Genomic DNA, 12488 nt, shown 5'->3' on the forward strand with positions numbered 1-12488 from the left:
TATGGTACAAAATAATTTCACAACTTTCAATTTTCATTCATCATGACTTTATTAACACCAGGGGTTTGTCTCATTCTCTTCGTCTAAGGCTGACAACCTGTAGGGCACATTATGACATGCAAGTCAGTTAAACCTACCTAATCTGCTTTGAAATGGAACTTTAACTGCATAAGTATTTTCAGAGAGACCATTAATAATGCTCATCCTGTCATTAAAAAAAAAAAAACGAAGACACAACTGAGAGCTGCAAGTCTCATAAAAGGCTGATATCTTATAAGGGAAATGACCCGTTTGCTCTGTAATCATCTTATATAAGTCTAAAGAAGTCATTACCTGATGATTAACATTTCCCAAAAGGAGCACAAAAACGTCTGTTAACCACAGAGAAACTGAGCTCTTCTAAACCAGCTATTTCATGTAGAAAAGAGAATCTGATGAACAGCATTTTAAACTTTAAATAATTTCAGAAAATAATCATTACGTGAATTTTCATGTTTCAAAAAGAAGTGTATTATGCAAATTATGAAAATGATCCATTTTAACTTTGTGCTCAGAAAATGCTTCCCATCACTGAGAACTGTATTTTCTGCACATGTTATTAAAACTGAGCTTAAATAATTAGGCAAAAAGTGCTGCGTTTTGAGGCAGAAAAACATCTATGTGTTTTTATAAAGTTTTTTTTTTTTCATTTTTTAAATCTTTTTTTTTAATCACAAACAAAAATATTTGTAATTATTTATGTTAAAACATGAACATTAACCAAATTTTGAACAAAAAATAAAAATAAAATTAAAACAAAAGGTTCAAATAAAATGCATGTGTGGGGTGAAATATAAGATTTTACATAACTGAGAGTATTTACATTATTTACTGTAACCATAATCATTCATCGTAAAGCTGCAAAACGTTTGTTTTTTCCCATATCTGCCTCCTATTGCTGTAAGGTAGTAAGGAATATTCTCTTCACCTGATGGAGTTTCTAAAAGCTGAAGATGAACAGCTAAAGAAGATGGTGACCGCGTGCTTTACAGGAAACCCACGGTGTGGACAGATGTGTCAGTGGTGCTGATGCTGCAGGGAGGGGCGTGACGTCACGGGACAGACCGTGGTGAGGAGGCGAATGGAGAGAAGAGGGGGAAGGAGGAGAAGGGACGCAGGAGCAGCGAGGGGGGGATGATTGCATCAAAGGAAAATAAAAAGAAATTATGACCCTTTAGTTAATTTTTCCCCTCGAACACCATCACCCCCCCCCCCCCACCCCCCGAGCTTTCCTTCCCATTGAGCTGCAATAAATGACGTCCCGCCTCCTGAAGGTAATTATCCATTTTCGCGTATCTCTTTGCGTGGCCTTTTCATCTTCTTACATAGCTGAGACGGTTGTCTGCTGTTGAACTTTTCTTGCTGAATGTCGAGTCAAGAACAGGTCGAACATTTTTCGTGGAAAGAGGAGTAAACAGTCGCTCCTCCAGCGGATGCGCACAGTCCACGTAGGATGTTTCCAATCTGAATGCGATCGATCCCGGTGCGTTTTCTTTACATTTGTCAGTGGAATAGTTCTGCATGAAACATGAAAAGAAAAAGCAGGCGCCATGAGCGCGATGCCGCATACTTCACTGCTGTAGTCAGCTTTGGGAGCACATGGACTTTGCGCACGGCATGCGCGCTGGTTGCAGTGCGTCGTGCCCATTAGCCTTTTCTGCTAAGGACTGCAGTGTCCCTATAGTATCACTACAACCATTAACAGTCTTCCAGTACTCTCTATACTACATTTAAATTATTTTCATGGAGTTTCTTTGTTTTAAAATCATCCTATAAAGTCAAAATGTGTTGTTACATAATATTTTTTTTTGTGCTGCAGTGTGATCTAGCTTGAGAGATATGTCATCTCCAGGCATGGGCACCCCCAGTGACCCTCTTCTGGCCAGTCCAGAGGGGAGGTCATCCACAGCTCAGGAAGGCACATGGAGGAGCTCCTTACCCAAAACCGCCAGCTTCCCAACATCTACCACCCGACACCTCAGCCACAGAGCCAACAACTTCCAAAGACAACCAAAGCGTAGGAAGCTGATACGACCTTCACCGCCTCCCCCTCCCAACACACCCTGCCCCCTGGACCAGCTGGACCTCAGCGAGCTTCCCCCACGAAGGACCTTTCAAGAGTTGCTATTCAACGGCTGCATCCTGTTTGGTATTGAATTTAGCTATGCCATGGAAACAGCTTATGTGACTCCCGTCCTTCTACAGATGGGCCTACCGGATCAATTCTACAGCTTAGTGTGGTTCATTAGTCCCATTCTAGGTAAGGAATGTCATCAAATCCACAAATTGATCATAATATAATCAATAATGATAATTGAAAGACATGCAGTTGAATGGTTTCTTTCCTGCAGGATTTCTGGTTCAGCCTCTCCTTGGAGCATGGAGTGACCGTTGTACTTCTCGGTTTGGAAGGAGACGACCTTTTATTTTTGCTTTGGCTGTTGGTAAGATGTAGCTATAGGCTGCCATGTTGATTTTGTATTGATTTTATGTCAAGAAAATCAAGTTATCATAAAACACAGATCAAAGCAATTGTGTTCAAAGTTGCAGAGGCATGTATTTTTCTGCTAAACAATCATTCTTCCTCACAGGGGCTCTGTTTGGTCTGACTCTACTATTAAATGGGCGTGACATCGGGGGTGCTCTGGCGGACACAGCATCAAATCACAAGTGGGGCATTGTGCTAACAGTTTGCGGCGTTGTTCTAATGGACTTTAGCGCGGATTCAGCTGACAACCCAAGCCACGCCTACATGATGGACGTATGCAGCCCAGAGGACCAGGATCGGGGCCTGAACATTCACGCATTACTTGCAGGTAAATGAAACCAGTGTCTTTTTTATAAAACCGCACATTTAAGGTTTCACTCCGATAATCTTTTAGTCTGCTTTTGAAAGTGTTTCCAGTGTTCTTTAGATTATGCCTTTTTTAGCAGAAATCAAAAACCTGTTGGTTTTCTAGGACATAGTTTCTACAGAGCAGCAGTAGTTCACACCCCTCTGAGTTGTGGGGCGAGACCACAGAGTAAGTCTTTTCACACTTCTTGTCATCCCTTTCTTTATACTTTCTCCAGCTAACTTAGAGTCCCTCACACCCGCAACCTAACATTAGCGCCGCAACAAAAATGGCTAGCAATATCTGAGCTATTCATCCGAACAGTTTTGGTCCAGATTCCAGCTCAGACGAGGAAAACAAAGAAGTACATGGATCTATTTGTCTGCAAGTGGATGCATCAGAATGGAGCGGAGCAGGAAGCTCATGGCCCGCCAACTGTGGGACCCACATCACTGCTACAAGCCTTTTTGTTGTCTGCTCCAGATTCACAACTTGAATAAAGAAATATTCCGAAATTAATAGAAGTCCTCCATCATGAGAAAATTCCACAAAAAGATGTTAAAACCACCAGAAACATGATTTTCGTCGGAGTGGGTCTTTAAAGTGGAAGGAACTTGTGAAAAATCATCAGTAATTGGAAACAAGGAGGCTGATGAAGCACAAATCTTTTTATTATAAAAGTGGTGGACATATTGATCAACATGTCATGTGAAGAAAATAAACGGTTATCTGAGAATATTTGTATCCAGTCCTCACAAACGTTTGTTGTTTTCTGCAGAAACATCGGATAAAGCACTTTCCATTATTTTACATTATTCTTCTTCTGTTGTAAATCAGCGTTCTCATTTTTCTCCCCAGGACTAGGAGGAGGATTTGGCTACATTGTGGGGGGAATCAACTGGGACCAAACACAGTTTGGAAGGTCGATGGGAGGTCAGCTGCGGGTCATATACTTGTTTACAAGTATCACTTTGGTAATTGCTACAGCCATGACTTTAACAAGCATCCCTGAGAGGACTCTACCAAAGAGCCAGATGAGCAAAAACTCTGGCAAAAATCATCTGAAGAGCCCCAGCCTCCCTCTTCCTCCCTCTCCTCCTGTTCCCCCTGGAGCTACTCATGGACTGGATCAGGAAGACGAGGAAGGTCTTTACAACTACACTTTTTCAAAGTCTCACACCGGCAATCCAGACGCCATGGCTCATTCTTGCAGTGCTAATGCACGTCTTTGCGCTGGCCTCACAAGCCCCATATCCCCCATGAGTCCGCTTACTCCAAAATACGGCAGCTTTATAAGCAGGGACACCTCGCTTACTGGCATTAACGAGTTTGCCTCCTCATTAGGAACATCCTACATAGACAGTGTACTCATAGACTGCTACACAGGCCAGCAGACTCCACAGGCCCTGGCCCCAAACTCCACCACTGTGCCTCTGCCTCCAGGGGACTCCCCAGCTCCTGACAGGTCCGTACAGGTAGCAGAGCATCCTCCTGCAGTCCAGGCTGATGGAGTCTCTCCATCGCATGCTCAGGATGCAGAAGAGCCTCAGCCTGATGGGGATGCGCAGACTCACTGTGCACCTCAGCCTGCAGACGGGGATCAGTCTAGTGCAGGATTACACCGAGGTTCCACTGCGAGCATCCTGAAGCGACCTCAGAGTCTTGCACTGATGGAGGAGCCCATGGCAACCCAAGTCGTCGGTCTGGAGAATGGACGGAGGAGGACTGTCACTTTCAGTCAACAGGTCAGTCTCAAATTCTGACAGAAAAAAAGTAGAATCCGATCTTTTTTTTTTTTTGACATGATGCTTTTTGTTGGGGCAGGTTGCAAACATTTTGCTGAACGGAGTGCGCTACGAAAGTGATTTGAGTGAGAATGTGGAGACAGGGGAATCCCAAATGTCAATGAAGCTACTGTGTATAGCCATCTACAGGATGCCTCCCTCTCTGCGGAGTTTATGCACCAATCACTTTTTAGGTGAGAATCCCTTCCTAATTTAAAGAGACATCCCTGCAGCCCCTGCAAAGCGTCATGACCCAACTTTATGCTCATATATCTGTGGTGCAGGCTGGCTGTCTTTTGAGGGCATGCTTCTCTTCTATACCGACTTCATGGGGGAGGTTGTGTTTGAAGGAGATCCCAAAGCACCCCACGACTCTGAGGCTTACCAACGCTACAACGCTGGGGTCAGCATGGGTTGCTGGGGTATGTGCATCTATGCATTCAGTGCTGCATTCTACTCAGGTAAGTAATTTGTTTGGGATGGAAAAGATCTGCCTTCACAGATAGATATTAGCTGATATTTGTCTGACACCTGCTTTTTTTGTTTTCTTCTACATCTACCAGCCATATTGGAGAAATTAGAGGAGCGTTTCTCGCTTCGCACTCTATATTTCTTTGCCTACCTTGCATTTGGTTTAGGCACAGGCCTCGCAACGCTGTCCACCAACCTCTACATTGTACTTTCGCTCTGTGTCACCTACGGGGTGCTCTTCTCCTCTCTATGTACGCTGCCTTACTCTCTGCTGTGTGAATACTACCAGAGTCCTCAGGTAAGAATTTAGTTTCTGTTTTTGCTGCTAAACAATATCATTTATATTTTAATCAGCTGTGTGAAAACCCTTAAAAGACTGCTCATCAAGCTCATTTTAACCCTTGTCATCTTTTTAATCCTTGGTCATCTTAGATGACCCCACCCTTACATTGACGTGTTCTTCCTACCATGACAAAGGTGGATAAAGGGGGAAAGATTTCATGTAATCCATGGACACCAGTGAAGATCACAAATCATTGAAGAAAAAAGGTTTAGCGCACTGTCTAGTGGGTCTAGATGACCCAACTCCCAATTTTAAAGTGCCTAGGATAGCACAAGGGTTACAATCATGTCTATTAGAAAACTCCCAGTGGTTCCAGTCTGCCTAAGGATGGTGACAAATAGATGGTTTATACTGCAAGAGGATGATTCCAAAAACCCTAAAACAATATATCACAAATTCCATGATAGCCAACAAGTTAGAGATGGTAAATCTATTTGTGGTAAACTGTACAAATATGGCTGTTTGTCATCTTCAAAGGTTTGAGTGGCACAGCAGTTTGTCATTCCCTGTTTTTCTTATGGAGTAGTATTGGTGAATATTTAACAATTGGGAAGGTCATGCTAAAGCTGCTAAAGCTGAGATGAGCCAATTATAGCCATATTAACCCTGCCAGTCTATCTGGTTGGGATTAAATCTCATTCTACAGTTATTTTATCCAGTTGGTCTACACACTCACAGCTCACTGCTAAGTTGGATAGATAAAACTTTATTTTTCACTGTCACTGGTACAACAAAATTGTAAAAGTGCTCTTTGGTCAGTGCATCATTCATACCTTAAAACAATTTAGGTTAAAATGTATGACTAAAAATAAATTAAAAGTGTTTTATTCTGTCAATAAAAACATGAAATTATCAAGGTGTAATCAGTAATCAATGTTATTGTTGCTATACATTTAATAAGAATGTTGTGTTTTAGAACTACTGTGTAATTAAAAGATGCTACGTCAGTAAGAATAATGCAAGCAAGCAGTGAGAGCATTTTTCCATATTTGTTTGAGTACAATCTCTAAGCAAAGTCTACGTGTTCTGTGTCAGATGAAGAGGATGTCATAGTCTCAACAGTTCATGTTACTGTTTTCTCTTAATTGATAAAACAGTTTTTTGTAAAATGCTTAAAAAACAGCCAAGCCTAAGGTTTTTTTCTCATTTTTGTAAAGTGACATTTTTTAAAATTCAAATTAGACATTAATAAAATGTAGGTCAGTGTTTATGTGTGACTGCAAGTTAACTTTAAAAGAAACAAAATAAACTTTTTGTCTGACCTCAACTAGCATAACAAGTAAAGGTATAACGGGACACAAGTGCTTCTTTCCACAAGTCATCTGGTTTTGTCAGTTTGAGGTGTTGAAGAAAACGTACATAAGATCAGGTGGAAAAACATTCATCCTATCATGCACAGGTCTTATTCTGCTTTGTGCTTTAAGGGAATGCTTGGAGGAAAACATTTATTTATAGGCAACATCATAACATCCTCATGAAACTGTGGAAATGGAGCTTAAATAATAAAATCTCCATTCATATAAGTTTTAAAACTCCCACTCTGATCCAATTTTGATCTACTCTAAAAGTGTTCTTACTGGTGGTCCTTTAATTATGATTATGCCAAAATCAAAAAACCTGTGTCATTTTTCCAGGACACAGGTTCTGCAGAGTGGCAGGAGTTCATTAGAAATTTGCCTCTGAGTTGTGGGCGGGACTGTTGGCGCGGAGTGACCTCCCGCCCTGCCTATCACCCATGGCTGAGAGTTCTCTGTTCAGAGGCTCTTCTTCTAGCTTACAGCCCCTCACACCCCCAACCCTTAGCAGTGCATCTTAAATGGTGTGCAATATCAGAGCTAGCCAACCGTACAGTCATCTACAAGTCCATGCAGCAGAATGGAGCGGAGCAGGGAGCTGGTGGCCCGCCCAGGGTATTTTTTTATTTAACAAATACGATCTTTTTCAAACTGAATTTTTTCATATGCTCCTGATTCACAACAATTTGAACAAAGTGATACTCAGAAATGCAATTTTACACTTAAATTTCTTTATATACGTCCTCCATCATCAGAAAAAACTACAAGAATATGTTTAAAAAAAAACACCAAAAACAGGATTTTCATTGGAGTGGGTCTTTATCATGGGAATTATAAAAATTATTCTAAAAAGCTCATAGTAATGATGAACCATCAGCTTTCCAAAAGATTCAGTCATTGGATGTTTAACTAATATCAGATGTCAGAAATTACAGTTTTTTTTACCCACTAAGTCAAACTCAACTATTGTGTCTTTCAGTTTTGCGGCTCATCAGAAGAAGGGACCAGACGAGGGATGGGGGTGGACATTTCTCTGCTCAGCTGCCAGTACTTCCTGGCTCAGATCCTGGTCTCTGTGGCAATGGGACCTCTGACTTCACTGGTGGGAGGGGCTCAGGGAGTGATGTACTTTGCAAGCCTGATGTCATTCGTGGGCTGCCTGTACTCCTCTCTCTGCGTGGTGTACCAGCTGCCCCCCCCTGAGGGTGAGCCCCCCGAAAGCGAGACCCAGCCACTGTTGGTGCACACTTAGCAAAAGCCTTCTTTATTCACACAACCTCACACACGCACACACATGCTAAAGCTAACCGCACTGGAATTACTGCATGTGTCACACTGATGAGCCCTGCTCCTCTCAGAGTCACAAACAGACAGACAGGCATTGGCCGCCACTATAGTGTATGTAAATACCACCAATTTGTTCATACAGCGTGTGTGGACCCATGCTTTTTCCCTTAACTTTTGCAAATGATTGTGGGGCTTTTTTGTGTGTCTGATTGTGTACAGTCCTGTTGTGTCTTGCTTTGGTCCCGAACAGCTTGAGTCGTTTAGTTCTTTGCAGCCAAATCTTCATTATTTCCCTGCTTTTTTTAGTTTGATGTTTTGAGCATTTATAACTTGTGTGTAAGCTAACCACAGCTTTCCTCTCTTTTTCTCCCTTCAATCAGTTGCCTGATAGTTGCATGCGCTGCAGTACAGCGTGATGTCACACAGCCTCTGTTTTAGGGACACAGAGCCAAATGAATGTCTACCTGCCTGTTTCTCTGAGTTAGCATTTTAGCATGGCACTCACAGCAGGAATCATAATAATGGTGCGGCCACATATTTCGTACACTTTCTCTTCATTTATTTTTAGCAACTCCAGTTGGTATATTTTAGCTTTTCACAGTAGAAAAAGAGTTCATATTTCACACATTTTAACAGGAAAACACAATCTTTGCAGATCTCACTATGCCGTGTGTGATCTAGGCACTTTGCAAAGCCATTTATTTTGGGGGAGAAAAAAGAAAAAAAAACTAAAATGTGTCCCGAGGGCAAATTCCCAAAGCAAAATCCTGCCGAAGCCACACGCAGCTCTGTGTGCCGTCATCCTCCTCTCTGCCACTCCATTGTAAAATTGACAGTGATTCTTGTCATTGTCAGGAAGAGAAGTTGAAACTGGGGTGTGAATCAGCATTCACTCGGAAACCGGGCAAGAACAGCAAAGAGAAGACTCGTGAACTGTGGGTCACCCTGAAGATGGACATCCTAAAAACAAAAAACTTCTGGGGAATCACATGGCCAAGTGCATTTTGTCATCATTAGGGTGCATGTTTCAGATAGGAGGCCTTTGTTCCATCTCATTAGTGACCACCTTGCAGTTGTAATGATCTTCTCTGAAGATTTTCACTCCATCCTTTCATCACCAAAAAATTAGGAGTCATTCAGCACTTTTTTTTTGTTCAATGGGTGATGTCAACTGATCTGCAGCACCACTGTACCTGATATCAGGGCACTAATCACTTGTAAATCTTACACAAACTATATAAAGCTAATATGATTCCATTGAACAATTTTCTCTGCAGAATGTCTATTTCCTAATAAAGCCTCGAGTGACTGGAGGCACGCCATGCTAATGTTTCTAAGGAAACAGTGACTATTACACATGCTGCTGCAGCTTGCTTGAACAAATACCTTGCTATATGGTACTACCTATATTAGCATTTGTGTAAAAGCTACTTCTGTTCAGGATTTAGATCAAATTAAAATCAGTTTTGCCTTTTTTACTTCCGTGTTGCTTTTATTTTGTAAAACCATGTCCGCTCAAGTTGGTCAGTGAAGTTCTAAACTTTTGCCACAAGAGGGAGCTATAAGAAACCACCTCATTACATTTGTGCACCCTGTTCCATTACCAAATGAAATTATCCTTGTTCCTCCCTGCATCCATTTTCCACGTATAGGAAAAATAGGTCAAATGACATCATTCACTTGCAAAACCAGAGGTTTGTAGCAAACAGCTTTTGATGTACCTTCCACACAGAAGAGACACGTTTAAGTAAAAAGACAAATTTATTTCTTAATCAGAATATACAAAGCAATGGCTGAAGTAACCAAATGCCATTCTGGTTTTGAAAAAGGCAGTCACCAAACACAGATACCCAACCACAACATAAGACTCAAAAAAGAAAAAAAATGCAAGAAAACCAAAGTTTATATGGTACAAACTTGTGTGGAATGCATACAGAAACAAATGACCAAAGGTTTAAGATTTAAGAGGGGTTAATTAACATTACAGAATCCTTACCCCACAGGAAACGGTTAAACAATATCTCTGTGGAGGCGCATGACAAGAGCCCCTGAACTCATTTGCACAATCTGTCATGCTAACGGGGCAACTGGGGATTAAGTAGCAGCTCAAACGAATACAAGGACACCTCAACTAATAATGCTAATCACTTTCTATTATTCCCCACTTAAAACTTATCTTTGGTCCTTTAAGTGTGTCAGCGAGGTCATTATGAGCCTTGGAGGTGAGCAGCTGCCTCTGTATGAATCACCTGGTCAGCAATGACATTGTAGAAATTGTGCTCCTAGTAATGCAAGGCAATGAATCAGGAGGGAAAAAAAATCTCAAGATGTGGCCCAATTAGTACAAGAAAAACAAAGCTCCTTTTTAAAGACCAATAAATAACATTTCATTTAAAAAAAGGATGAAGGCCACTGTGTGTCAAAACTCCAGTGCAATGCGCCAATATGGAAGGAACAAAAAAAAAATCTCTTTCATGGTTACAGAACGCACAAGCTCTACGATATGATGTTGACCGGACTGTTGAGACGCTGCTGCCGACGGGTAGCAGGACAGAAGGCCTAGGCCTCCACTTCTGCCTCTTTTGAATCGCCGTTTTCCTCTGTCTTCTGCTTTTTTGTGTCCTCTTTTTCCTAACAAAAAGGAGAGAGAAAAAAAACATGTCAACATAAAAAAAAGTCAGGGAAACGCATCCAGCCACACAATTACAGTTGTGTTCGTCTAAACATCAGCCCACCTCCTCCTCTTCAGCAGCACGCTTTACCGGCTGTGCGTCAGCTTCGTCGGCAGGGGGCGCCTCCTCGGCATCGTCTGAAAACAGAAGAGTTTGTCAGTTTCAGAGATGACTGCCTCCACTTCTTCAGCTCACAAGCACCAACAACTATGAACGTCTGCGGCATCCACAGAACACAGCCTCCTTTTCCAGGAGTTCACCTACCTCCATTTTTCTGCTCCTCCTCGGTGGTTTCTTCTTTTTTCTCAGTGTGATCGGCTCCATTCTGAAGGACAAACAACATTCATTCAAAATCTGCGGGTTTAGTCGACAGTTTAACCAGGGAGGGTTGAAACATAAACAGGAAATCAGAACTGAACACTTTCAATGCGCCTCAAAAAAAAAAAAAAAAGCCAGGGGGGCATGAATATGGAACTCGTATTACCTCCCCAGGGGATTAACTGCAAAGCTGCGGGAAAACTATAGAAACCAATCGAGGCGTCTGCAGGGTTGCTAGCCAACAACAACATATGTGCCATTTCACAACCTTAACAAAAGCGGCATGGAGGGGAGCAGCTGAGCGGGGAGGACCGTGTGCAGCGACACCTGCACGAAGACGGCCGCGAGACAAAAGGCCACGAGGCTGGTGTGTGTCTCAGACTCACTGTGCCATTGGCAGGTGCGTCCTCGCTTTCGGTCTTCTTCTCCTCCGCCTCCACTTCTTTCTTCTCCTTCAAGTCCTGCCGAATTAAAAAAACAAACAGTGAGTGTCGTTAAAGAAAAACCAAGTCAAACACGTTCAAATCACAACATTTGTCGTTTTAATTTCTCAGAAAGAAAGACATTAAAAAGCAATAATGTAAAGTTCAAATTGGTTCAGACTAGTCACCCCCGCCCCCAATTGGTGTCGCTCACCGATGCCGCGCATTGTGAACGCGCAGCAGCTTCCCGCCCACAGCAGCTCCGCTTCACCAGCTGCACCGTTTTACCGCTTTGTTTGTACAATAGGGAATTTACAACCACGCGCTCCTCGGCGGCTGCACAAAAGCTTCCGAGTGTGAAAACTCAAAAAAAATGTTCGCAACTGTCGTTCCGGGCCATTTGTATCAGCTATTGTGTTCATCATCTTAACTTAAGACAGAGTAACACAAATGTTTCATAAAACCGCGGAAAAATCGTGTTTCTTTTTTACATTTTTGTTGTTGAGTGAGCGGCAACAAAAACTTCACGAGTCACATCAATGAATGAACGCCGTACTTCAAACGAAGAAAAAAAAAAGGGCTGACAAAAACCCACCTTTGCTGAGACCTCCGTAGTAGCGGTAGAGTCCACAATTGTATCGGCCATTTCTGATTTAGTTAAATAATTTAAATAGCTACGGTCCTATTTAGAAACAATTTTTTTCTACGTGTCTTTGTGTGGCCGGTCCTGAGACGCTGAGAAAGAAATGATGTCTGCCCTTCTCCGCTTTTCTCTCGCTCTCGTTGAAAATCCACTCTCGTTGGTTGCGTCCACTCCTACCCGCTCACTATTGGCTGTTTTCCTCTCTCTCGGTTGTTGATTGGACACGTAGATTGTCGATCTGAGCTAGATGTCCCGCCTACAAAAGATCTCACCGTTGATTGGATAATATTTTTTTAAAGCGCTTCGCCATGATACCTTTTCTTCAAGTTACTTTGGTTTGATTTTTTTGCAATAAAACGCAATAATTGGAAGTACGCGGT

The 12488-nt window shown here is 42.2% G+C and overlaps 2 protein-coding genes across 4 annotated transcripts; one reads left to right on the forward strand and one right to left on the reverse strand.

The window, feature by feature from the left end:
- The first annotated feature begins 840 nt into the window (after window positions 1-840).
- slc45a1 (solute carrier family 45 member 1) lies at window positions 841-9938 on the forward strand. 3 transcript variants are annotated; one of them, XM_020703142.2, is made up of 10 exons: window positions 845-1313; window positions 1859-2299; window positions 2391-2483; window positions 2631-2855; window positions 3732-4618; window positions 4698-4851; window positions 4942-5118; window positions 5221-5426; window positions 7746-7971; window positions 8909-9938. In XM_020703142.2, the coding sequence occupies exons 2-10, from the start codon at window positions 1879-1881 to the stop codon at window positions 8932-8934; spliced, it is 2415 nt and encodes an 804-aa protein (XP_020558801.1). In that variant the 5' UTR covers window positions 845-1313; window positions 1859-1878; the 3' UTR covers window positions 8935-9938. The 3 variants fall into 3 exon arrangements, with proteins under 3 accessions (XP_011473124.1, XP_020558801.1, XP_011473125.1); XM_011474822.3 differs by having other exon boundaries at window positions 841-1313; window positions 7746-9026; XM_011474823.3 differs by lacking the exon at window positions 845-1313 and adding an exon at window positions 1337-1522 and having other exon boundaries at window positions 7746-9026.
- LOC101173624 (prothymosin alpha) lies at window positions 9796-12274 on the reverse strand. The gene is made up of 5 exons (XM_004068639.4): window positions 12061-12274; window positions 11430-11504; window positions 10990-11050; window positions 10789-10862; window positions 9796-10684 (listed from the first exon to the last, which is right to left on the reverse strand). Exons 1-5 carry the CDS (start codon window positions 12109-12111, stop codon window positions 10613-10615), a joined length of 333 nt encoding a protein of 110 aa, XP_004068687.1. The 5' UTR covers window positions 12112-12274; the 3' UTR covers window positions 9796-10612.
- Between the last annotated feature and the right edge of the window lie 214 nt (window positions 12275-12488).

The sequence above is a fragment of the Oryzias latipes genome, chromosome 5 (genome assembly GCF_002234675.1).
Source record: "Oryzias latipes chromosome 5, ASM223467v1".
NCBI lineage: Eukaryota > Metazoa > Chordata > Actinopteri > Beloniformes > Adrianichthyidae > Oryzias > Oryzias latipes.

Bases quoted from the DNA above. Each gene is read 5' to 3' on its own strand.
- slc45a1 (XM_011474822.3), top strand. From the start codon at position 1,879: ATGTCATCTCCAGGCATGGGCACCCCCAGTGACCCTCTTCTGGCCAGT. The intron at 2,300-2,390 runs GTAAGGAATGTC...TCTTTCCTGCAG, and splicing joins GTTCATTAGTCCCATTCTAG to GATTTCTGGTTCAGCCTCTC. The intron at 4,852-4,941 runs GTGAGAATCCCT...TCTGTGGTGCAG, and splicing joins ATGCACCAATCACTTTTTAG to GCTGGCTGTCTTTTGAGGGC.
- LOC101173624 (XM_004068639.4), bottom strand. From the start codon at position 12,111: ATGGCCGATACAATTGTGGACTCTACCGCTACTACGGAGGTCTCAGCA. The intron at 11,505-12,060 runs GTGGGTTTTTGT...TTAATTCGGCAG, and splicing joins CTACGGAGGTCTCAGCAAAG to GACTTGAAGGAGAAGAAAGA. The intron at 11,051-11,429 runs GTGAGTCTGAGA...TTTGTCCTTCAG, and splicing joins ACGCACCTGCCAATGGCACA to AATGGAGCCGATCACACTGA.